This window comes from Poecilia mexicana, unplaced genomic scaffold (assembly GCF_051168715.1).
Source record: "Poecilia mexicana isolate PSO_F unplaced genomic scaffold, ASM5116871v1 scaffold_13, whole genome shotgun sequence".
NCBI lineage: Eukaryota > Metazoa > Chordata > Actinopteri > Cyprinodontiformes > Poeciliidae > Poecilia > Poecilia mexicana.
Window position 1 is genome coordinate 15,074,961 of NW_028263382.1, and position 26,572 is coordinate 15,101,532.

Sequence of the window (26,572 nt, forward strand, 5' to 3'; positions counted from 1 at the left end):
GAACTAAATTGTCTTTCCTCATATAAACGAAACACGTTTCCAGTAGCGCTTTAGTAACGGGATAATGGCGCCCTCGTGTGGTCATGTACTATTATTGCAGAAACAAACCTGCGTTGTTGCTGTACCACCGAACGGCCAGAGGTGGCGGTAAGACGTCACAGCAGCCACGACTGCTGCGCCGCCAGCGTTACCAATCGGGCTCAGAGAAAGAACCAGGAGGTAACAGGGGCCGCACAATTATCAACAGTAAAATAAGGGGAGTCGACGAACAAAACAAAACCCGTTTCTTCCACGGATTATCTGAATTGCCTTTTGCAGTCCTAACAGTTGGGGGAAAAACGTCGACAACGTCATATACAAGGTATTTTGTTGTGTATTTACATTTGGTTATGAAGTAATAACAAGGAAATAAACAGTGAGCAAAGCGAGGCTGGGTGAAGCTGGCCTGCTTCTAAAGACAGGCATGGGTTTCAGCGAGGAGCCGCTGGCAGGCCTGATTAGCATTAGGCTAAGTTAGCTGTCTAACCTAATATGCTCTGCGCATTAAATTCAGCTTTCCAGGCTTTACCCAGACGCATTTTAACACGGGTCACCCTAACTTCTGTCATAAAAGATTTGTGAGCTTCGAGCAATCCTGGTCGAGTTAAGACGCTTTCGGACGCTACCCAGCTGCAGCAGTAGCTCTGTTTGTTGGACAGTGATTGAAAGGTTATAGGCCACGTTAGCTTCTGAGCAAAGTTCAGCTCAACAGTGGAGACGACACAAGCGACCCTTGTTTTAACTGTGTTGTTAACGTGCACGGCACTGAATCGACTCAGGTGCGTTTTTGTTAGCGCTGCACACCATCACAAAGCAGGCATGGAGATCACGGATGGGCGGTGCTCACTGTCAGCTACCGAGGCCCTGTCCCCTCTCTCTTTTTCTCTTTTTTTTTTTTTTTACCAGTCTTTTCAGCTAGTAGCAGCAGTTTTAACAGAGAAAGGCGTCGCTGCACAATTATAAATAAGCTGATGAGGTTAACGAGCGCCAGCTATGAGTAATTGATCTGTGTGTCAGGTGGTGTGTGGAGAACCTGTTCCTGCCCGGACTGAAGGGTGTGTGCGCCACGGTGGAAGGTTTACGGGATTTCTCACAGCTTTATTTGCTTTCAGGAAGATGTAGACACTTCAGTCAACACCGCGGCTTGTTTCTGCAAGGAATGGAGTCAGTTTGGGCTGAGTTAATGTGAAATATGCTGCAGGTTGAGTTGCTTATGACTGTGCCACGCTGATATGTTTGCGTTCTTCCGGTGGAGCATCAGATTTTGAATCCTAATTTCAACAGTATGCACTTTTTACAATAGGTTTTTATTTGTCTTCTTTTAAAATTATATGTAGCTTTAACCCTATCATTGATGAAGCTAATTTAAAACCAGGAAGCACCCTCCGCTAGAAGCAAAACACACTGACATCTGTGGTTTCACAGCTGTAAGCTGGTAATGTTTGTTTTAGATTTATCAGTGTTCATTTTTCATTATCTAATCCAGCCTACGTCTTCCAAAGAACAAGAGGATTCTTTATGGTTCTGGCCAAGAGCAAAACTATTACAAAACTATACTCTTCTATACACAAATGTTGTTTGCATATGTTTTCCAAGTCCACCTAAATTTGACCCATGCATATTATTATTTGTGCAGATAAAATAGTTAAGTCAAAGTTATTGAAAACAACTCTTGTAAAGTTCAAGTGTAGACACCACAAAAAGAAAATGCTTATAGTAGATTAAAATTTTATGAGAATCGTTTAGAGAATAATCACAAGCTCAGTGTTGATTTCTCTGACTCTGTCAGCCACTTTAAATGTTAATTGGTGCAAAATGTTTTTCTTTTGAGTCATATTTTTGCTTTTTTGTCCAAATAAAATCACAAAAATCACATGGACTTCCTGAGGAGTCTCACCAAATTATCAGTTGCAGCCTTAGCTGTGGGCAGAATCGGTAGTAACTAGTTACATTTACTCAATTACATTCACCTGAGTAACTTTTTTTAAAAGTATTTTAGGAGTATTTTCACTACGCTGTACTTTTTACTTTTACTTGAGTAATTTCATTATGAAGTATCTCTGCTCTTACTTGAGTAAAATTTCTTAATTCTCTACCCACTGAATGAATAACAAACATATTTTAACCAAACATTCAGCAGACACAAACAGCTGTGGTTTTAGTTAAAAGTTCATACGTTTTTTTTTTTTTATCGAAAGAAACTGATTTATTAAAAAAATGATTTTGCCTGATGTTATTTTTTTGTTACTTATGTGAATTATTGCCATTTTTGTCCTTAAAATACCAAAATTTTCACATCACTTCATGATTTGGTCCATTTGATGGTGTAAATATGAAATGATTGATCATTTGATCGATCATTGATATTGACTTTCTGAAGCGAGCCGTTATGATGAGAAGCTCTTCTGATGGATCCAAGGATTCTTAGTTTGCTACAGCACACAGTTTGGATCAGGACTTGTGGAGGGTAAGCGGCGACCTGCAGGTCTTGAACCTACCATATGTGTTGCCTCCTCATTTGCGTCACTGTTACTGAAGTGGGGCAGGAAGGCGTAGGGAGGCTGGGCCGCAGCCTGACGACTACATTAACGAGCTTTAGCCCCGTGGAAAAGACGGATTTGGCCGCCTGCTGACGACGAGGTGTGTCTGGGTCAGCAGAGATGTTAGCATGTCAAAGTGCACGGGTCATTAGTGAGACACGGTTTTATATTGCAGCTTAGTCACACATGACACATGCATATTTATAAATACATCTCCCACTTGGCTGCTACTCAGACATTATATTCCTGGAGCTAGCTTTGCTTTCTAAATGTGGACTCTGTCCAGACAGAGGAGAAAGTGGCGACCGCTCCAGATCTAGAGGAAGACTGCAGAACAAACGGTTGGTCTCCAACACATCATTTTATATCTGGCGAGTTATTTTTGCAATTTACTGTCTATTAAAAAAGTGGCCCTCATGATAATTTCACTTCCTGCTACGGCGGGCGTGAAATTACCGTAATAACCCGCTACTGGCTGGAAAGCGCAGCGTCTCCCCTTTCCGAAACCGTTGAAACTTTTCACATGGCGCAAAGTTTGGCAGAATTACGGTACCGCACATTTGGCTGGATCGTTTAGGACTTAAAGGTCTAATAAATGTGTTCATCTTGTTTTCATTAAGCACTGTTTTTGTGATCTGAAATATACATTTCACTGTAAAGTCCTGACGAGTTGGTTGGATGGGTCGGGCTTGTGCGTGTGATTCTGTTGGATCAGCCATTCCTTCATCTGATCCAGAACTACAAAGTTTTCCGTTATGGAAAAATCTTATAGGCGTGTTTTATTAATAAAAGCTTGACGGCTTAGATTTCTGAGTGAGAGGTCAGGCCCATACAAAGGTCTGAGATGATGTCATGGCTGATTATTCATCTTTTAACCAGGTGATTCACCAGGTTTAATCTCTACATGTGAAAGATTTAAAGGTCAGATTTAGAAGTGATGTGTACAGGAAGTGAAATGATACACCTCTCCCTCCATTTGTCCTTGAATCATTGATTGAATTAGGTGTTGATTTAAATCATAAATCGGATATTAATGGTGTTTTTCAACAGGTTAAATACAGTATCTGGACACAAGGTTCCTATAATTTTGTACATTTCCTTCCTCAGGTGGACAGTCCGCTGCCTGGTCACTCGTGGTAACTCTCCGCCATGCCTTTTCCCTTTGGCAAGTCCCACAAGTCACCTGCGGACATCGTCAAGAACCTTAAGGACGGCATGACCGTGCTGGAGAAGCACGACATCTCCGATAAAAAGGCAGAGAAGGTAAAGGAGATCCCTCCAGTCCGACCTGTTTCCAACACAACCTGAATGTTGTGCTCGTGCATCAAAGTTTGGGGCGTCACAATCAGCTTTCATCCCTGATACCCATCCAAATTGTCTACATTTAGACATCTGTTGTTAATGCAAAGTCTGAACCTAATTTCTCATTAAAGTTAATGATTTTTATATGATTAAGTCATATAAAAACATGTTGTTCTTTATCAGATTTGAATGTCATTATCTCTAATCAAATCACAGTAACAATAGACACAAATCTTTAAATATATTTTTCTGTTTATGGCAGTAGTAGATCACTTTATTCTACTCACTTATTCTATCAATTATTTTGATTAATTGGAATAAAAGTTGGCACATTTTGAAGATTTTCTATGAACTACTTAAACCTTTTCTTACATTAGAAATGCATAAAAAATGCAAATATAAAAAAAAAGATGAACATTTTATTACCTAAAATGCATTAACAGCATTCCTTTGTGTACACTTGATCACCTGCAGCAAAACAATCAACATGTGAAAAGTTTTCCTGCTTGACTGGGTTGAACATTTTTACAGACAAATAAGATTTTCCATCTTAAATGCAAAGTTTGTGCATTTCTTATATAGTTTTGACTCATTTACTGCTCTGACTTTGTTGTTCTTCCCGCTAACAGCTGAGTCTACATACCCGAGTTAATGATTAATTGATTGCTAAATTAGTTGAAGATTAATCCGATTAATTGTCTCAGCCCTAATTAGCACAACACATGTATTAATACGAACCGTCACAGTGCAGATAGGAATTAATTTCACGCATATTTGTAACGCTAGAGGGAAACGTCTGAATCCGTTCACAACAGCAGCTGTGTAAATATGCTCAGTGTGAAGCCGGGCGTGCGGCTTTGGAGGCGCGAACGACACGCGGGACCGGCTTGTTTTTAATCAGCAGTTTGTAAAACTATCAGAAAGCCATTGCGTCATATCGCTTGTTGCTTTGCAACTTCTGATAATTAACAAGATTGTGTTTCACCTTTGATTTAATAACTCCAGTGGACACTAAATAAATCACCCAGTGATGTTTCACCTCATGTAAATGCTGAACATTTTACTATTATTTACAGAGAACCTATTAAAATATTTATCGCCTTATAAACATGCATGAAGTTGGTGCAGAGCTACCTGAAGCTAACATTCCTGGCCTGCTTTCTGTTCTTTACTCGTTCAGCTTATAGACGCTCTTGCCTGTAAGTAGATTGGTAGGTGACTTAGTGTTTAGTGGCACGTCGACATCTGGCAGGGAAGGAAGCTGGAACTGAACTCGCAACTTTCAGACTGCCAGATCTCTGCTCCTTCCCTGCTGCTTCAGTCGCCATCAGTTATTTGATTTATGACTGTAGGTCTCGTGTTTGGTTGAAATTGGATCAGATTTATTGCAACATGTTAGAACTTCCTTGTGGTATTAATGGTTTATATCTCACTTCTTAAAAAATTTGATTATTTTTTTATGTGAAAAAGTGAAACCTAGCATCTGGTTTCCTTTTTGCTGTTGTTCTGAGTCGTGACCTCAAAACTGAGGTACGAACCAAAACGCAACCATTACTTCCAGGTCCTCATGTTGCTTCACAGTCTGAGTTCAAAATGGGTTGAATTCAAGTTTTTATCCTAAAACTCTACACATTACAGTACTTTACATGTTTTCACAGCCTTTAACAATCTGATGAAGTGCCGTTAGCAGCAATCGCTGCCTCAAAGCTTCTTGAATATGATGGCGTCATGTTGGCACGCTGATCTTCAGCCGATTTCTTCTACATCTCCATCAGTTTAAATGGAAAACATCCTTTTTCAGACCTCTGACCAGAGGATTCAGGTCGGGACTCTTTCCTGGGCCGCTGAAAGACATTTATAATTTGTCCTAAAGACACTTTTTGACTCCTCTCTGCTGAACCCCCAGTTTAGATACGAAATCACCATCAATAATCGAAGAGAAATGGAGTTTGTTATGCTTCACAGACGTTACCACTGCCGGCATTGCTGATAATTAAAAACATTTTTATGGTTTGTAGATCCTAACCTGGCAAAATGTTCTAGTCCAGAGCAGCAATGCGTCCAGTTTCCTGCTAAGTGGAGCGGCTTCATGAGCGGATGTTTGCGATGTTTCAGGCTGCAGAGGAGGTGTCGAAGAGCCTGGTGGCGATGAAGGAGATCCTGTATGGGACAAACGAGAAGGAGCCACAGACAGAAGCGGTGGCACAGCTGGCCCAGGAGCTCTACAACAGCGGCCTGCTCAGCACCCTGATCGCCGACCTGCAGCTCATCGACTTCGAGGTGAGAGCTTAGTTTTGTGTAGGTCTGCCACAATAAAATTCAATTAATCACATGATAAATTAAATCATTTCAATTATTTCTATTAGCATAACTTAATGTTTTTCTCTTCCTACCAAAAACTGGATGACAAAAGTCTTCAGTCTGGTGCCTTCGTCTCAACTAGACCTTTTTTTTTTTTTGAAGAACTATTTTATTTACAGATACTTCAAAATTAATTTTATTTATTTATTTTGGATATTTAAAATATCTTCCAGTTCCATTGTTAAATGTTTATTAGAATTTAAAGTTCATTGATCTTGCTTTATTTATTACTTGAAAATGGGCTCAAAATAACAATATTATCGTTTATCGCAATAACTTCTGGGACAATTAATCGTCCAGCCACATTTGTTGTCCTGACAGGCCGATCTGAGTGAGAGGGAAGGAACGGGAAAATGTTAAATGTTTTGGATGATTCTTTATTATTTAAAGGAGAACATTGTTTAACATCAACTTTTTTTTAGTTTACGTCTTGTTATAATGTTATTCCCGATCATAGCCATGTTGTGGCTATGATTGGGAATAATTTTTGTGAGAAATCTTTGCATCTCTCATGGCGCAAACGGCATGATGAGTAGCATTGTTGTGACGCTAAAGGCGACGCGTCGGAAAGAGCAGGAGCTTCTTAAAGAGACAGAAGCCCAATTTCAGCTCCAACTCCAAAGTTACTTTTGATATATACAACATTTTTGTAACAACTTAAGGCAGTATAGTTACTTTATTGTGCTATGAAATGGCACTGTGTGCCTGGAAAACACATAATACTGCTCCTTTAACACACGCAGGATACTGCATGAGTAGAGATATGATTTCCTACACTGCAGAAGAGAAATATGGTTATTCATGACCGATGTGCCGGTGTTGATACGTGTGTAAACTCATGTTTCTTTGGAAAATGTCAGGCAGCTGCTTCAGGCTGCTCTGACTCACCTTATCTATGAGTCATTGTGCTGAAAGAACGCTCATTTCCTCTTTTGCACTGGTACATCCTCCTTACTTCAGACAAAGAGCTGATCAAGGATTACAAATTATGCAAGGCAGAAGCAGGACAGGGATTTAAAAGTTTTCATGTTTCTTTGTGAACCCACATCTTTCCTGTGGTCGCATGATGGACATTTTCGAATCAAAAAGCCGGGGATCCTGCAGAAACATTTATGCTCTGCAGATAAGAAAAATGAATTGACGTAATGACCAAATAAGATGAGTGGCGTATGAGTCACATTAACGTCATTATTATATTGTCAAGTATTGGCTCCAAAATTAAAACAGTTGTATTGATAAACACCTACATGAGGTGGAATATGGTGGTGGCAGCATCTAGCTTTTGCTTTCCTGGTTCCGTCAGTTATTGACTGAATACAGCGCACACCACGCTTTCACTTTAAGCTTTTTAGTTCTAAAAATCTCTTAAAGCCATTTATCGATTTGTTGCATAAAACCCACCTCTAAAAATAGGCTGGTGTGATTAAGACATCATGAATTTCAAAGGTCAAAGGGTACAAATACTTCAACAGGGAACCGTAAATAAAGAGAAGTTGTTCTGACAAAACTGGCACATCAGCTAAAATGTCTAAATAAGCATTTCTTCTGGATGCAGATGGTTGTAGTTGTTGCTGCACAGAAACAAAAAAAGGGTTTGAGGAACTAAGAAAAAGGTCTGAATGAAATGGTTGTTTTTGTTTTGTGTCCATTAGCTCTTCCTCTCTGGCTGCTTTAGTTTCCTGTGCTGAATGACAATAACTTACGTTATGATTTGCATCAGAAGCAGCATAAAAATGACAAAACAGTCTACACTTACCGTTACTGACATTCTCAAATAGTCAGACTAATATTGTTGAATCTATTAATGATTATAAGACTCCTAATAGCATCAAAAATACAACTTGAAGCTTGAGTTTCATCATGATTTGTCTCAAGCATCTGTGGTTGATATTTTTATGTTTCTGTCGCTAACAGGGTAAAAAGGATGTAGCCCAGATCTTCAACAACATCCTGAGGCGCCAGATTGGCACTCGAACACCTACTGTAGAGTACCTGTGTACCCAGCAAAACATCCTTTTCATGCTGCTGAAGGGGTAAGAGTCCAGGCTGATGTTTTTTTAAAACTTTTATTTTATTTCATGTTTAGTATAATATCAAATTTGTTCTAAATGATTAAAGTTGTTGTAATACGTTCATCCTTTTTGATGTTTCCTGAGCTTTTGCTCTCTCTCACTCTTTTGCAGCCTAAATGAACTGCAGACATGTTTTGATGTGCTGTAAAATACTTTCCTCTCTGGAATCTCTTCTTCCTCAACCTTCGTTTTTAACACCTCATGATAAAGATTGTAGCTAATCAGATAATTGCATCCATAAAGTTAAACCAGGAGTCTGACAAAGTGACTCTGGACTTTCCACAAGAGCTTAAAATTTGATAAAGAGCCAACTAATGCTTTTAAGTATAGATAATAGATATAAAACAAATGCATGCTAGTTTATTTCAAGGAACAATTTCATTGAATTTCCACAGCAAAATGACACTAAAATTACTTTTAAAATATTTTTTCTTGTCTTTATTTTGGCAAATATGTGCTTTTATTTATTGACATATCTTCCGCAAATGTCAACGTCCCATAAAAGAAAATGTATCCATATTTTCTTTATTTTAAAATAATAAAAAACAATTCTTTTAAAAATAATAAGCACTTTTCCTATAGTAGATATTTATCAGAAATTGTAAATTGCCTTTTTTCTGAGCATTTCATTCTAAATTTGTGGCTCTAAACGGCTTCTTAGCTTGACGGAGGGTAAAAACGTCTCTTTGCATTGTGAGGGCTGCAGACCCCTGTGCTAAACGGTAAATCGCTGCTTCCTGCAGGTACGAGTCTCCGGACATCGCCCTGAACTGCGGCATCATGCTGAGGGAATGCATCAGACACGAGCCGCTGGCCAAGATCACGCTGTGGTCGGAGCAGTTCTACGACTTCTTCAGATACGTGGAGATGTCCACGTTCGACATCGCCTCCGATGCATTTGCCACTTTCAAAGTAAGTCAAGCAGCTGATGGTGAATCGAGCAGCACTGGCTCTGGTGTTCAATAAGAACACTGTAAAACGACTAAAATATTATTTTCAAATGACTTTAAGTGATGAGCAGAAATGAAGTTGAGTGCATCATTAGCCCATCTTCCTTCTAATAGTCCTATAGTTGTGTCTAGGTTATTTTATGAAAATGGAGGTTATTAATGTCACTATTATAAATGCCTTTGCTGCAGGATGTTTTACCTGTTTTGTTAAAGCAGATGATCATTTTATAATGAGGCGTTTATAATGGGTTTTCTGTTGGAGCGGCTCAGATTTAGATGCATTTTGTCCATTTATAATGGACAAAGTGCATCAAATCTGTGGCAGCTTCACCTCTTTCCAAAATATCTTACGCTGCATTAAAGATTAAGAGTCAGCCTTACTGCAATCTAGGTCTGGAGTGATTAATTGTGATGAATCAGTTATTGGAATAATTGTTAGCTGATTTAATAATCAATTAATCTTTAACTGGAGGATTCAGATGAAAAAAAGAGATGATTTTCTGAAAGAACAACATATTCAGAGCAGTAATTAAGACAAAACGGTACAAAAATATGAACATTTTGCATTTAAGATTTTAAAAACAAAACTTGTGAATAGTTTTAGCTTCACCCTGTTAAATTCTGTGAAAAAATATTAATTACCTTTTGCTATCCAATTATTAAAGCTGAGCTTTTCACATGTTGATGTTGGCAGGATTTCTTTAGCTGTAGCTCCATCCTTTGCTACAAACAGTATATGTTTCTGTTTCCAGGACCTCCTCACAAGACACAAGCTACTGAGTGCTGAGTTTCTGGAGCAGCATTATGACAGAGTGAGTTCACACACAACTCTCTAAGCAGAGAGTGAAGTTTTAAGGGTTTAAAATATGAAAACACTTTGCAAAACCAGTTGCAGTTGATTTAAGCTTTAGTCATAATAGATTTCTAGAAGAAATCTGCAGCTGCTTGTTGAACTTTTCAGGTTCACTTTTTCCACTGAAACCCAGAACTTTAAGAGCAGCAGATGAACACTTTGTCTGGATGATCAGCTTGTCACCAACTTCCTCCTTAACAAGTCCAAAGTAGCCATTTGGGACACCGTTTGCAGCATGAGAACACAAAGTAACTGTCAGATTGTGTGGGAGATTTTTTTTGTGTGTGTGTCGATATCAGACGGAGCAAACGCTGTGAAAGTCTGTGCTTGATCTCCTTCTTGTCTCTAACCACAGCCATGTTTCTCTCTCCGCCTCCTCCAGTTTTTCAGTGAATATGAAAAGTTACTACACTCAGAAAACTACGTGACTAAACGGCAGTCCCTCAAGGTAAGAACGCCCGGTTGCACGTATAAAAAGATCTCGGAGTGAGGCAACTCTATTTAGAGAGTTATTTAAGGAAGAGCGTTTGGTTTCTTCGAATGCATCCGTCGCCTCATGTCTGCCATCTAGTGGTTGGACAAAAAAAATACTCACTATTTTAACCGAAGCAAATTCCTTTGAGGTTTATTTGACTTAATATCTGAATACTATGACTATAAATGAATCATAGTCAATACTAAACATTTAACCTTATATTCAGTTCACAATACAGATTTATATTGATCATTATTGACCACAAAGAGAGGACCTTCAGTTGTAAAATCTGAATAATTACTCTAGTTTGGCTTAACGAACAGAATTGCACCATTTTTAATTTGTGCTTCACTTTGTGTCTCTAAAATTGTCTAGTTGCTCGGGGAGTTGCTTCTCGACAGGCACAATTTCACCATAATGACGAAATACATCAGCAAGCCGGAGAATCTCAAGCTAATGATGAATCTGCTGCGGGACAAGAGCCGCAACATCCAGTTTGAGGCTTTCCACGTGTTTAAGGTAAAGATGAGCGATACTTGGTCAGGGACAGAAGACGGATTGGAGATTTTATATCGTAGGGAATGTTTGTGAGCGTGTAGTGTTTGTGAAATGTCCCTCAATTTATGGACCTGGAAAATCTCAGGTTTTTCTGCTCTGAAGTGTATTTTACTTTTCTTCAGTTGCGTCTCAATGCTTCATCGTTTTACTGTGGGCATTTCTGGGTTAACTGATAACTGTGACAAAGGGCTGCAGCTGTTTAATCACTTTTTTTGCATGAAGGCAGTTAATATGCTTGGATACAAAACTGTGAACAACCAGCTTCTTCAGGAATGACCTTTTGGACGTTTACCCTCCTTGTGAACGCTGTCGATGACGGCAGCGGTCCTCTAGTGGTTGTGTAGCGGCTGACCCAGAGTCAGAAACTGTTTAAAGGCTCAGGAATCCTTTGCATGAGTTTCGATTTACTTAGCTGATTAGGGTTTGACATCATGAGTTTCCAAAAATGACCTTTTTCACAGTATTCAAATTGAGTTTTCACTATTTATAAACCTTAAGCCATCAAAACTATAAAAAACAGAAGCTTGTGATATATTTATGTGATGATTTAATATAATATGAGTTTCTCTTTCTGAGATGACTGGCAATAAATGTCACACTTTTATGCAATATTTACTTTTTTTCAGCTGTACCTTTAATAAGGCTGGGCAATACAGAGATTTAATCTAATTTTCTGTTCATAAAGATTTCATTTTTTTTTCATAATTGCACTAGTTGGGTTCAGTGATACCATTTTGTTTTTCCATCACATTTTACAGCTTATATTTAGTTAGACTTTTAATTCAGCTTAACTCCCAGATTACTGAAAAATAAGGACGTTTTTGAAAATATTTTCCAGCAGTAGTCATTTCTTTTTAAGAAAGGAAATAAGTTTTAGATGTTAGTTTAAAGGTATATTGCTCAGCATTAGCCTGTAATATACAATATATAATGATTAACTTACATTCTCACATTAAAAACACGGGTGTGTCGACTCTCGTCTGTTTGTCCTCGTCCACCTCCAGGTGTTTGTGGCCAACCCCAACAAGACGCAGCCCATCCTGGACATCCTGCTGAAGAACCAGGCCAAACTCATCGAGTTTCTCAGCAAGTTCCAGAACGACAGAATGGAGGACGAACAGTTCAACGACGAAAAGACTTACTTAATCAAACAGATCAGGGACCTGAAGAGGCCCGCCCCGCAGGAGGCCTGAGGGGGCGAGCGGCGGGGCGGGGACGGAGCCGCCAGGAGCTGGTCTGGAAAACATCCAGACGGCGTCTGCTTAACGGAGCCATCGGCAGCAGCTGCTCTGGCTTCTGAACAAAAACTGAGGAACAAAAACAAAACCAACCCACGTCAGCTCACCAGGAAGTCGCCAGCTCTTCTGCCCCTCAGAACATTTAAGATTTTTTTTGTTTTTATCCTGTCTTTCAAAAGATGTCAGAAAATACTAGTAGATGCTGCTGCTGATTTATTATGTTGCCACAACAGTTCATCACACATAAAGAACAAATCCACACATTCAAACTAAGGCGGGCTTTCTGAGAGGTGCGACAATAATCAAACAGATACGCACACAAGCAAATAATAATAATAATAATAATAAAACATGCGGCCACAAGCCGCCACTGAAGACATTGGGATAAACGGTACGAACAAGAGCTTCAGAACTATTGTTGCATGCCTTGAAATACGACAGATCCGTGGCCGGCGCTGGTGCTGCAGCCTCTGGCCGCCGCATTCAGATTCCTGCGCATCCCAGCAGCCGCTTTGGTTTGCATCTTGGCCTTCATCTAACAAAGCAACCAGATGCCATCAGAACCATTTATTACCTCCTGTGCGCTTTATGACACAGCGCTTGAAGCACAGCTGAGGAGGGAGGGTTGTAGGGTATAAAGTAGTTAAAGCCCGTGATTTGGGTCATTTTTATTTTTTAATTATCTGGGACAGGGTGATCGTGTACATATGCCTTTTTTTTGCTTTGTAGATTTTTGTTTAACCTTGACATAAATATATATTATATATATATCACCTTAAACAAACTGTTTTTGGTTGTTATCAGGTTACTTTCTGGAGCTTAAGAAAAGTGACATTGTTTCCGCATTTCATTTTACTGGTGAAATGATTGCTGGTTGGGTTGCTTTGTACATAACTTAAAGGGCCAGCTCACATTTAGCTAACCTATAGGATCTTTAACAATTTGTACAGCAGAGGAATGTCATAGTAACAGCTCTGGGTCTGTTCATTTACATTTTGAGGACCTCTGCAGAAAATGTGCAGGGGTGCAGTGCAGATGGGGAGTGGAGGGAAGAGCAGAGCATTAACAGCAACATTAAAGCATGTGTGTTTGCACTTTGCGAGGTGCTGGGTGATTCGTTTCTCTTCACCGGGGCAGTTTTTCTTCTGCTCCCTGTTTTCTTACCGCTTCGGTTTGTAACATCAGAGTGCCATGTTAGCCCCCCCCCCCGCCCACAGTTTGTGAGCTTCAAGTGGGACCGGATTATAACGCTCTCACCATCACCCTACTCTTTGTGTTTTGAGCCTTTTTATAATTCCAGTACAATGGTGAGCGTAAAGCATTGTGGGTAGAAGAGTGCTTTTGGGTTTGCTGAAGCTGAGAACAACTGATTTAAACCACACCACGTATTGTCTTCGTTTGCAGTGAGTGACGTTCTAAAAAGCATCTCGGAGCAGAAAACACTACAACAAGAGCCTGGTGTCCCCTTCGTTCACTCTGAACATGCATGTTGCTTCACTGGTTCTGCATGATGCTGCACTAAAGATTGTACTGGAATTGCCCCCCCTGACCCGTCTCCCTTCCAGCGTCGGACAGTATTGAAATGACAAAACGAATCCTTGACAGTTTACGGTAGTGTGCTGACTTTATCTCCAGTCTCGGCAGCGAGTGTGTGGGAGCTTTCTGATGTGTCAAAGGCCTGGGCCCAACGATTAAATAAACATTTGAGATAAAACGCAGCTGTGTCGCCCTTTATTCATGGGAGTAAAACTCATCCTGAGGACAACAAAAGGACATGTTAACTTTCAGAAATGTTGAATTACTTTTAAAAGTTTAAATTTGCTTCTGAAATGACATAAAGGCTTTAAAATAATAAAAAAAAGCATTAAATATAAAATAAATATGAAAAAATTTAATATTTTTGTCTTTCAGAATGTGAAACTTGGAGGGAAATATTGCAAGCTTTCATTCCTTGACATTATTATTGACAAAAAAACAAACATTTCGTGTCTCACTAAAGTGGAACTTTGGGTAAGATTGTTATAAAAATTATTTAGACAGAAATGTCTGGTTTATTGTCCATAAGCCATAATAGTTACACAGAATGAAAACGTTCACGCTGTGTATTAAATCTATGTAATATATATTTCACTTTATGAAATGACGGGAAGAAAATACTCAACATTTTTATTTTTTTTTATTTTTTTTTACAATACTCCAATCTTTGGAGGTGTGCCTGTAGTTTACAAGTTTGTGTAGAGTGTTTTATGTCAGTCTTTATTTTTTAAGTAGGCCTTTACAGTATTAACATACTTAATCTATCACAAGTAAATATTTTCTATATTGTAGAATACTGTGCTAAAAGAGGAAAGAGAAGAAAATTACCGTTGTAATCATTTTTACAGCCAGACCCAGGGTCCACCTGCAGGATTTTAGGGGGTGATAATGGAAAATATTCAAATGAAGAAAACAGGAGTTTCTCCTAATGAACTGTCACTTTTACTTTCCAGGGAGAAGTTGACTATTTTTCACTCAAACACCACTTTATTTTTTGCAATAAGGAGAACAGCAAGCAGATATGCTCAGTGTCTGTTCAGTCTGTCCTGTTCTAATTAGAGTCACTACCTTCAGATATGAACCTTGTCACAAAGTTTCTCACAGGGAATCTGGGAACCAGCGTTTCTGGCTCAGCATTATGTTGACAAAAACCTCTGAAACCTTGAAAACTGAGGAGCACTCCGTTCTTATCTAAACCCTCCCTGAGTTCCAGAAAGGCGAAAATACAATAAACCTGCAAGATGAAGTAAATATTTTTCCCAAGTTACACAAACAATTAAAATAAGTTATTTTCTGAAATTCTTTTAATTTTAATTAATTATTTTAATTGCTTTTAATGCCTCTTTTCTGGTAGTTTGGGATATAGGAGCTTGTTTCAAGTCAATAATCTAGTTTTATCTTATTTCAAGTGTGCTAATCCCCTCTCTTGCTGAAAAGTTATAGTCAGTTTTATCTTTTTGCAGTATGAAGTCGTGCTAGAAAATACTTATTTATGCAGTACAGGTGTACCCCAAAACATCTGTTACTTTGCAAACACCGTCCTTCCCCTACCATCTCACATCTTTGAACAGTTTTGTTTTGATTTATGAACTACATCAAAGTTTGTGGTCTTGGTGGGAAAGTGTCCTGCACAACAGCAGGACAACTGAATATCAAAACCACGTGATCGTACTTTTATAAATCCGATCAGATTGCAAATGATGGCAATGCTGGCGCTCTGACAGGCGTTTTACAGCTGTCTTTGGAGCAGAGAGGAGCTGCAAATAGATTTCCTATGTGACCCATTTAGCAGGGTCTGACTAATGCACCGTTGTTATGTGATTATTGCTACCTAGAATTGTGCGTTTAAAATGTCCCCGTCGGTGACCGTACGGATGGAAAAGAAGACAAAATACGAACATTACAGCAATAATTATTGGCCTTTTAATATGGTTTTATTTCTTGGAGCTCAACTGTAAGGAAAAAGAACAGAAAAAAAAACTCCGGACTGGTCCTTTAAGAACCAAATTTATTGGATGAGGGAAAAAAAAGCAGCCACTCGCACTTCCGGTGGAGAGAGACAAAATCAGCTGAACGGCCCCACGGTGGGGAGAAGAGAGCAGGGCGGCCTTGCAGACGCTGTTTGGTGGGACTTGATTAATTTGACCCAGGTCTCCGAGCATCGACCCCCCCTCTCCGAGAGACAGCCCAGAGGAGGAGGTGAGGTCACCTGCACACACCGTGAGCCATGGTGAAGATCAGCTTCCAGCCTGTGGCGGGACAGAAAGTGGACAAGGAGAATGACGGCGACAAGACGGAAATCCTCATCCCCCGTCCGATGGTGAGACCTTCTTTATACTGTTTTTATTTTATTTTATTTTATTTTTATTTATCTCACATTAACACTTTGTCCTTTGCTGTCTTATGTAACGCGATGTCCGCTTTGTCCAGACTGCGATCTGCGGTTGGTGCAAACCCGCCTGCACCTGCACTCCTGCACATTTATTTATTTATTTATTTGCATCAATCGCCATTTGCCTGCAAACAGAATTACATCTGCTGGTGCATGGCGCCACTTCTCCCCTTTCCGCTTCATGCAAGTTTTTTTTTTATTTTTATTTTTTAAGATTTTCACATGCACACTTTGTTCAGAACTGATTGGATTTTTTTTTTATAAAAGAGACTAGCTGCCGTCACCCCCTCCTCCCATCAGTGACGTTTTAAAGTGCAAACCTTACGTTTTAATGGAAAAGGGTAAAGTTGAAGGAAAAAACTGCTTTGACAATCAAAATGGCAGATGGGATGCAGAATCTTGCAGTGCATGCAAAAATAATTTGTTACAGTTGACAAAGCGGGCAGAGCAGGGAGTCCTGAACTTTGCTGTGGCTGCATCCTTCCCTCCATCAATGATACATGACAGAGCTCTGAGGATGATGGTCTGCAATGCAAGACAGCGTGGATAAGATCTTGCGCTGACACAGGAAGTGGATCTGACAGAAGGACAGAGCTGCTTCTGCGACGTCCTCCTGTGATGTTCCAAAAGTATTGAACGGAGGACGGACAGGCCTGTTGGTGTGTCACGCTGTCAGCTGGTGTGAAAGAGACACTGTCCTCCCTCAGTGAGACGACGGAACACAAAGATCCCAAAGAAAAGTGTGTTCGCACATGCCCTGTTCTGTTGTGTTCCTTCTCCAAATGCTTCCTTGAAGAACAGCCGGAGACGGGAACATCAACCCCGTGGAAGATGCTGCACTGATGGCACCTTGTACTGCCTAACAAAGCCACTGCTTCCAAGTCTTTTGTGTTGATTCCCCCTAGAGCTCACTGAATAGTCGTTTGCTTTTGATGTTCCTTTCTGAGAGCTGCCTGCTTGCTTCTCCCCTCATTTCCTCGGCTAGGAATAGCCACCTTTTGTTGTTTACCTGCTGCAATCACTCAGCAGCACTTCCACAATCGGCGCTGAATCACTTCTGCAGGTAATCATTACGGTTGCGAGTGGAAGACCCGCTCTGAGCATGTAGTGCCACTCTGCCCACACAGGTTGAGGCGCGTGGCACCAGCAGATGGACTGCGAGACTGGAGGCGGCTTTGGCAGATTACTCACCACCATCCCAGTCTGGGTTTGCTTTAGCAGGCTTGATGACAGTACTTTGTCTGAATGGAGCCGTGCTTGATAATTCCTGCTTGAAATGCAGCGTTTCATTTCTTGTGGATCTCTCAATTTTTCTTTTTTTCTTTTTTTTAAGCAGTTGTTTGATTCAGACTATTTTCAGCGCATCGTCTTTGAGTAGAAGAGTGGGAAGAAAGGATGCTGCCTCCAAGCTCTCTTCTTGAGCATCATTTTTGTAACTGGAAATGTTTGCTTAGAAATGCACCAAGAAATGTTCCTATAATCCAGAATCAGAGGATTTTTCACCCTGACCCTTGACTAGCTAACCATAAACTTTCTCTAAACGATGTATGCTAAACGCTCACAGGTCGAGCCTACCCAAACACTATTTTTATGGAAGTTGTGACTCGGTCTGCAACTAAGGATTATTATAGTAAACAATTTATTCCATCAATTGTTCTGATGATTGATGTAGAAACGGGCACATTCTGCAGATTTTTTTTCTGTAGTCACTGAAGCCTTTTTTATACAATATTAGAAGTACATTAAAAGTTCAATAAAAACATGATCCAATTATTTAGTTTAAATAAGAAAATAAGCACTTTATCGCCTAAAATGCAATAGTAGCTTTTTTTTTTGTTTTAGTGTACACTGGATGCATCTGTGGCTAAAATAATACTTCCAACATCAGCATATGAAAAGCTCAACCCTTTCTGCTTGATTTGCCATTTAGCATCAACACAGTGTGAAGCTTTTTATTTTTGGACTAAGTAATAAATAATTGGATAGCAAAAGGTGCTTAACAGTGAAATTTTAGTGGCTTATTTTAAGCTGTAAAACGTTCAGGACAACGCCAAGTATCTATTACTTGCACGTATTTTTTACTTTTGCTTTACATTTGTAGTACAGAATCAGTGACTTTTACTCAACTTTAAGGCCCCGTTTACACGACAACGATTTCGGGGGAAAACGGAAGAGTTTTGTTGCGTTTGTAGCGTGCATTTACACGAAACCACCGAATGTTTTCTCTGACAACGGCACAGATTGAAAACGGCTTCCAGAGAGCGATGTTTCTGAAACGTACCGTTTTCCGTTGTCGTGTAAACAGAGAAAACGGATGTGTTCGTCAGTATGACGCAAAACATAGCTGCTTCCTACAATCCACAGAAGAAGAAGAAACTACTCACAATGCTGGTGTTATTGTTTCCCCATCACATACGGTTCCCTCAGCGTCTCTTCACCACACCGTACCGCCCAGGTGGCAAAATACACGGCTGCTTGTTCAGCGCTCTTATGTAGAGAACTACGGACCAGCCCCGGCTCCAGACTAGTTTAACAGGGGGGCATCGACTTATTTTGGGGGGACAAAATGAATCTACGTAGCTGCCATCTTAACAGTTGTAACAGCTTTCAGGTACAACTCCTTTTTTACGCATGTGCACCTAAGTTTCAAAGAATCTAGCACCAACTAGTGGTGTGGCAGGACATTTCACGTTTTCGATGTGTGCCGTTACTGTGTAAACACAGATCGTAATTAGAACATTATCGTGTAAACGATCCAACAAAAACGGAACAAAAGTGCCGTTTTTGTTGGATCGTTGTCGTGTAAACGCCCCCTAACACACCGGTTTGGCTAAATGCAGTAAATATTTGGAATAAAAAGTGACCTATACACTGTTGTTACTGTTACTAAAGAAACCCCACCCCCCCAAAAAAACAAACAACCTCCACCCAAAAATTGGGAAACTGTTTGCCTTTCTTTTAAGGCAGCAGGCGCAAAAACTGTTTATGTCTCAGATGATTTACAGACCTCTCAACGTACTTTGTTTCCTTAAAATGTAACATGCTTGGTTTGTCAAATAGCTTTGTATTTTTAATTGGAAAGTCAAATAAAATTCTTTGAACTTGGTGATTTTGGCCTGTGGCAAAAATGTGGGCACCATTGTGCTAAGTGCTAATATAATATGCTCAATAATTTTCTTTTTGTTTTGAAATTAGTAAAACTTTTACAAAATGTGTGATGTTGCATCTTCTTGTAATGTTAATGATTAGCTGCTCCAACCAGGAGGTCTAGGGGTGGAAAAAAAGTCCTTGAGGAAAAATCTAAATTGGGTAAAATGTGGCTCAAATCTCTCATCAAACCATCTCTACTTTTCCTTTTCTTCCCTCCAGGATGAGGATGAGCTGGTGCTGCCGCTGCGCCCCAAGAAGTCGCCCCTCAACGGGCTTTGCTGCCTGACGTTCGGCCTGGTGGTCTTCATGGCCGGTCTGGTTCTGGCCTCCATCTACGTGTATCGCTACTACTTTATACCTCATGTAAGATTCTTCTGCAATTCCTCCAAGATCGGCTCCTGAACCGATTTGTTGATGTGAATGTTAATCTTTGTGTGTATGTGTGCGCGCGCAGATGCCAGAGGAGAACCTGTTTCACTGCAGGGTCCTTTTTGAAGACTCCGTCTACGCGCCACTCCGTGGACGCCAGGAGCTGGAGGAAAATGTCGGCATCTACCTTTCTGACAATTATGAGAAGATCACTGTGCCCGTGCCTCACTTTGGAGGGAGTGATCCTGCTGATATAATCCATGATTTCCACAGGGTGAGGACACACACACGCACACACACACACACACACACACACGCACACGCGCACACACACACACACACACACACACACACACACACACACACACACAGACAGACATATGCTGCATTTATAGTGTAATGTCCCTTTAAGTGATTACTAGATTTCCCTTTATCTTGTTCTTTCCAAGCGCTGTGCCTTGTGAAAATATGTACACCCATGTAACGTTTTCTCAATTATTTTTTTTCTTCTCTTTTACACAGTTTTACCGTCTGCATTTGTTTTCAGCTAACCTGATTCAAAACAGACTGAAAACTTTGCTCAATCTTTCTCGCAAAAGTCAGGCACAATGACATTAGTTTATAATCGATTATCAATAGGATTTCGGTCTCTGACTAGACCTAAATCTAGTCAGTCTACACTGACTCTGACTAGATTCAGTATTTCAGTGGCCACTGAAGCTCTGGTTGCATGGTTTGGGTCGTTGCCTCCTGGATGTTGAACAGCCCCCTGAGTGTAGTCTTTACAATTTTTAGCAGGTTTTCTTCCAGTATTTCCTTGTTTGACTCCATCTTCCTATCAAGTTTCACCAGCCTCCTCATATCTTCTCAGACCTGTCGTGTTAAGTGAGAGTCCATATTGGGACGACTAACAAACCGCTTTCTGACCCTTTGATTTGGTTCTCTCCTTTTATCACTATGTCTTTATCAGTGTCTTTGAGCTTTAGCATCTCAAACACGAAAACGTGCATCGATACTGGGGATTGAGGTCAGTGGAAGTCCATCTTGCAGACCAGATATTTTATTGGAATCGCATGCATGGAATTTGAACTATAAAATCCTAACAAGTATGGCATCCAAACAGTGATTTGTGAGAGCAGTGCTGCTGATCACCACAATGAAATCAGTATAAAACACGTTGAATTTTGTGATCCAAACTCGACAAATGGGTGAAAAGGTTCAAGGGGTGTTGATACTTTTATAAGGCACCATGTTTCAGGTGGAAATAAAGGCTTTCCTGAACGAAAATCTTCTTTTTTGGACGTGATGGCTTGAAAAGCTTTAGCTCAAATAAAAAATTCCACACGTTTCATCTCTCCATATCATAGGCCTATTAAAAAATAAATCCAAAAATGTAGATTATATTGTTTACTTCTTACCTTTTCCAGGGATTAACCGCCTACCATGATATTGCTTTGGACAAATGCTACGTTATTGAGCTGAACACCACCATTGTGATGCCTCCTCGCAATCTTTGGGAACTTCTTATCAACGTCAAGGTAACGCCGCTGTCATCGTCAACCTGTCTGACGTCCCAGAAGCCTGCAGTGTTTCATGTTAAAGGGGACATGTTATTATGCTAGGTCCATGGGCTACACAAAACTTGTTCATTACATCTTTTTGAACCAAATTATTCGCAGTTAAAACTTTAGTCTGGTCAGCTCTGCTTATTTTGAGCTCCTTCCATCTGTTTTAGGGTCTCTATCACTTTAAATAAAAATAATCTGCTGGTCACGCCCAACAGCTCAATGTTTACACTCGTACTTTGTACATGTGAAAATGGCTGCAAACAGATTCGCAATTGTAAAACTATAAATCTTTACGTCTAAGAAGCAGATCCTCCTGCACATACATCAAGGATGTAGGAAGTGGTTTCTGAATAATAAGAAAATGACAAAATACAAGTTGTTTCCAGCAGCCATTGTACGGCGCATGCAAAAATCCAGCTGACCAAACATGCTGTAGTTCTACTTGAGTTGCTAGGTAATGTGGCAGTACCTACCAATTGTGACTTACTTGGTGCTTGGACTGTTTTTAGAGGCAGTAGGTGCAAATGGAGGAACAAAAAGTGGACTTTGCATGATAAGTCCTCTTTGAATTTGTCTGTTTACATGAGCTAACACAGCCATGAAAACTCATCATACATCTTTTTCCTTGTTATAATCCCCTTGGTAACTATATTCCCCTGCGGTATTTCCTCTGTTTTTGTTTCTTTCAGAAGGGAACATACCTGCCTCAGACTTACATCATCCATGAAGAGATGGTGGTGACCGGCAAAGTGCACAACATGCGTCAGCTGGGGCCTTTCATCTACCGCCTGTGCAACGGGAAGGATACGTACCGCCTGACTCGCCGCGTCACCCGCAGACGTAAGTGTGGATGAGAAGAAGCGTTTCTGAAACCAGAGCCAATTTTTTTTTTACTGACTTGTCCGTTTTGCGTTCCTCCTTGCAGGCCTCAACAAGCGAGAGGCGAAGGACTGCCACCACATCCGCCACTTTGAGAACACGTTCGTGGTGGAGACGGTGATCTGTGACGGGGCGTAAACACCTGACTGCACATCTCCACTCACTACCCCAGCCACTGTAGCACCCCCCATCCCTCCGGTGGATCTGATCATATCTTAGTTGCACTTTACTACGGCTGTTCTTGGATAAATATGGTTTTCCACTATCTGTTTTGTTGTTGCTGCTGTTATTTTAGTGGTATTTACCCCTAAAGTGGTGATGCAATACTAAACTGTTTGTTTTATCACAGGATTTTTCCATGTAGCAATTCCTTAAGCCAATAATAAAAGCTCATTTCAACATCTCTCCTCTACCTCTGTGGGGATTTGTTGTGTGCGATGGTTACTGTATCCACGTGTCATTAAGGTGGCAGTGCTTCTTTTTCCTAAAGCTCTGGAGGTCAATTTGTGTTTTAGCTTCACTAATGATCAGCTACCAGGAGCACAAAGTCTTACTTCGCTCAACAAACGTCATCCTTTGGAATTTCAGTGGTTAATCAAATATTTTTCTGTTCTGTGAAATGTAAAACTTTTAACTGCTAGTTGCTTGCTTGCATCTTTTCTTATATGCCTAATGCTTCTTGCTCCTTTTTATGCCTTTCATTTTTTTTCAAAAGCCCCATCATGATGTAAAATGCAGAGAACACTGCATTAGTACTTAGACTGCATATATTAGGTTTAAGATGTTCCATTAGTCAGCCATGTGAAGACGCACATCTCATTCTTAATTTAAATATTTCTGAAAAGTATGCCAAATTAATTTTTCATTAAACATGGTTTTATCTTGCATGTGGTTTATCTATAAGAGAGAAGAGAAAACCTTAGTGTTTTGATGAAATGATGTTAAAGCCTTAGACCAGATCAGAAACTGGGCTAAAGTCAAAAAGACATGAAAGGAGCACATTACCCGACAACTTTGATCTGTATAGTTTGTCTGCCAAATGTCACCTGTCTGTGAATTCAATAAAAATGACTAAACTGAGAGTTTGGCTCTCCTTTTCTTAAAGAATCTATTATAAAAATTAGGTTATTTGTCTTGTAACATAATTCAAATTGGAATTTTGTGAGAGGAAGTAACCTAATTTTACATTTACTGCCTTACTTTTTCACAAATCCCAACATATTGTTTTAGATTACTGCATTATATGACGTGTAGCTGCTTCTATGTTTTTGCCTGCAGGTGTATTCGTTTTGTCTTAAAGACTTCATTCTGACCGTTCAGCACCACCTACTGGATATAATTTATTATATCTTAAAACTTCTGACTCTGGGAAACCATTGGCAAAGTTTTCATATTACCTCAGTAACCATCTCCGTACATGAACTCGTGTTCTGTGTTCTTAATTTGTTTCAGTCCACAAGGGGGTGCCACAGGGCTCTGTATTAGGCCCCCTTCTATTTGTTCCCTTTTATTTATTCCTTCATACTGTGGAGTAATTGATTTAGGACAGTAAATAAGAAAAAATGTTTCCTTTAAATCAGAAAATACAACAAGCCAATATCAATTTTAAAGTGCTACAATAAAAACACTAAATGCTTATAAAATCTCAATCTTATTAGCATAATACCTGACAAACTCTACAAAGTAACAAAAATGGAGTACATGACAGTTTATTCACAGTAAAATACTATCCTCAAAATGTCTGCTTCCTGGCATTTTTACTTGCAAAGTCATCAATGATGTCCTCATGTGATAGCTACTTGCCCATCTCATGGTTGATTCTGATTATTGGAAGACCTTTGAGGTACTCCTGTTCTGTGGATGACCTTTGGTGGGTCCGGATGAGCTCCAGCTTCAAGAAGCTCCTTTCTACTAACGCCACATTCACAGGCAGAATGCAGGTAACTCTTGGGACACAGTTCTTGTCCTTCCAAATGTTTTTTGTGGATGAAAGTGAGGAGATCAAGAGAAGTCATATTATCAGAAGGCAAGCTTGGTGAGTTTTTGATCTGCACAGTGCAGTGAGCTCCTTTGCATCAATCTCCCTTTCATCTCCAGTGTATGATGTCCTGCAGAGGCTGTTGTACTCTTTGCACATTTCCTGATCATCCACTTTTTGGAAATTGAGAAGCACTCCAAATCTGGAACTCATTCCACCGGTGTTGCAAACCTATCCTTTAAGGATTCAATGGCTGTTTCAAGACATCTTCAACAAGCTCTTCTGAGACTTCACAGGTAAACTGCTTTTTTATATTCCTTAGTCCTTTCTTTTTCAGTTCAGCCTCTACATGTATTTCCTTGTACATGTCTGTACCAAAGGCTTGTTCTGAAGCACAGCCACTTCCTGTGTCAGAGATGTTTTTTGTCCTAGTAAAGAGTTACAGAGTCACATCAAAGTGTGTTTTGGTAGACTGGAGGATCTTTCTGACACGGTCCCCATGGTTTAGAATCTCATAACATACAAAATCGTTGCAAATCAAAATTTGTAATAGTTCTGTGGGTTTCATCCTGTCACTTTTCCCCTGACCTCCAGGCTCCAACAATAGTTCTCTTATATTGGAAACATTGTACGGCACAGCCTCAGTGTTTTTAATATGACTCTGCTATTATTTGTCACTCAAGTCCTGAGAGCAACAGTGTGAGCCTGCTGAAAAAAGGCTGCACTGTGTCTGTTCATTGCCAAACTAGTAGGTAGCATCAGCTGAAGCTTTGGTTTGCCTCAGTTCTTGCACGCACAAGGGTTAAGGAACTTATTCAGCCCCATAAGTTCGCTCAAAATCAGAGATGACAAATCAAGACCTTGTTGTTTAGGAAGCCACAAGAAATCCCGTCTTGATTTCTAGTGTCCATTTTATGAGTCCATATGTTGCCTGACATCTGCTCTTGGTGGCTTACATCTGAGTACAATCTAACCTGATTTGAAAATTTGTAGAGCAAATTTGCTGAGCAGATTTGTAGATTCTGCTCAGCAGTGTTCATATTAGTAATAACAAAACTGGAACACTTCTGAAGAAACTTAAAAGGGACCTGCCAAATCGCACGTATCGGTTGGAAGCCAGCGTTCTGATCAGACCCGAATCATTATTATGTTGACTAACATACTTACTCCATTCTGTAAACTAACACTAGTGTATAAACTAAAATTAGGCAAAATGCTAAGGTTAGCTTAAATGCTGTCAGTAGGATGTGTGGTATCACCAGCATGTTGATGTATATTGACTTACTCCATTCAGTATGATTGGAGCTAATAAAAAATCAGCTAAAATGCTTATTTTAGGTACAAAATAACAGAACAAAAATAGCATAATTCCTATCACTAGAATAATGAGTGACTAGCATTTTGATACTAAGTAGTAGGATGAGGGTTATCACTAACATGTTAACTTAAATAAAATTTCTCCATTCAGTGTGCAAACATTAGTTTATAAGCTAAAGTTAGCTAAAATGGTAAGTTTAGCTTAATTGATTCCTGTAGCAATGGGAGGGAGGCATCACTAGCATGTTGACTTACATTCATTTACTACGTTCAGTATGATAAATGTAGCTAATAAATAAAAAAAAAATAATCATCTAAAATTCTTGGCTTAGCTATAAGACTAAGCCAAGAATTTGGCTTAGCCTTATAAGCATGAGGGCTATCACTAGCATGTAGAGCAAGTAACATGTTGACACTACCAGTAGGATGTGGGTTATCAACAGCATGCTGACCAACACTGACATAATTTAGTATGTATAAAACCTATATAAAATGGCAATGTTAGCTGAAATGCTAGCTCTAGTGTGTGGGCAAGCAGTAGCATGATGAACTACTAGCATGTTGACCCTATCATTAGAATGTGTGGTCCTAAGACAATATCCCATTGAACCCTTTTTTAAGCTTAATATGTAGAGATTGAACAAGAAACAATGAAGCTTTTATTTTTGAAATTTTCCATAAGCTGCATTTTAAAAGGCCTCACCAAGCCCATGTGTTAACAGTGTTTGGGTTACACCAGTCATGTAAAGGGAAAAGTAGTTTCCCTTTACTTTTTTGTTCTGTTATTTTTGTAACAGAACAAAAATAAATATTAAAGAGACCGAGGTGAAGAATAAGAGGTGCCTGCCATGTTATTACATAATACTGTAATGCACTTGCTGTTCTGCTTGGTGGGCTTATGTTCTGTTTTTGAACGATAACTGTTTCCATGGTTTGATGTGCACACTTTAATGTAATTTCTCTGTCGGCTTGTAGAGCTGTCTGTCAGCCAGTTG

At 39.8% G+C, this 26,572-nt stretch overlaps 2 protein-coding genes across 4 annotated transcripts; both read left to right on the forward strand.

Moving 5' to 3' along the window:
• The first annotated feature begins 166 nt into the window (after nt 1-166).
• cab39 (calcium binding protein 39) lies at nt 167-14,102 on the forward strand. 3 transcript variants are annotated; one of them, XM_014980834.2, is made up of 9 exons: nt 167-361; nt 3,687-3,842; nt 5,997-6,161; nt 8,157-8,275; nt 9,058-9,226; nt 10,017-10,076; nt 10,500-10,565; nt 10,968-11,111; nt 12,155-14,102. In XM_014980834.2, exons 2-9 carry the CDS (start codon nt 3,729-3,731, stop codon nt 12,341-12,343), a joined length of 1,026 nt encoding a protein of 341 aa, XP_014836320.1. In that variant the 5' UTR covers nt 167-361; nt 3,687-3,728; the 3' UTR covers nt 12,344-14,102. The 3 variants fall into 3 exon arrangements, with proteins under 3 accessions (XP_014836320.1, XP_014836322.1, XP_014836321.1); XM_014980836.2 differs by lacking the exon at nt 167-361 and adding an exon at nt 425-1,203; XM_014980835.2 differs by lacking the exon at nt 167-361 and adding an exon at nt 2,627-2,920.
• Nucleotides 14,103-15,795: 1,693 nt separating this feature from the next.
• On the forward strand, nt 15,796-23,364 carry itm2ca (integral membrane protein 2Ca). Its single transcript, XM_014980833.2, has 6 exons — nt 15,796-16,244; nt 19,686-19,829; nt 19,921-20,109; nt 21,263-21,373; nt 22,093-22,243; nt 22,329-23,364. The coding sequence occupies exons 1-6, from the start codon at nt 16,152-16,154 to the stop codon at nt 22,418-22,420; spliced, it is 780 nt and encodes a 259-aa protein (XP_014836319.1). The 5' UTR covers nt 15,796-16,151; the 3' UTR covers nt 22,421-23,364.
• The last annotated feature ends 3,208 nt before the right edge of the window (nt 23,365-26,572 follow it).

Excerpts from the sequence above, each read along its gene's own strand:
- cab39 (XM_014980834.2), top strand. The coding sequence starts at position 3,729 with ATGCCTTTTCCCTTTGGCAAGTCCCACAAGTCACCTGCGGACATCGTC. Across the intron at positions 3,843-5,996 it reads CCGATAAAAAGGCAGAGAAG|GCTGCAGAGGAGGTGTCGAA; the intron begins GTAAAGGAGATC and ends GCGATGTTTCAG. Across the intron at positions 8,276-9,057 it reads CTTTTCATGCTGCTGAAGGG|GTACGAGTCTCCGGACATCG; the intron begins GTAAGAGTCCAG and ends TGCTTCCTGCAG.
- itm2ca (XM_014980833.2), top strand. The coding sequence starts at position 16,152 with ATGGTGAAGATCAGCTTCCAGCCTGTGGCGGGACAGAAAGTGGACAAG. Across the intron at positions 16,245-19,685 it reads TCCTCATCCCCCGTCCGATG|GATGAGGATGAGCTGGTGCT; the intron begins GTGAGACCTTCT and ends TCTTCCCTCCAG. Across the intron at positions 21,374-22,092 it reads AACTTCTTATCAACGTCAAG|AAGGGAACATACCTGCCTCA; the intron begins GTAACGCCGCTG and ends TGTTTCTTTCAG.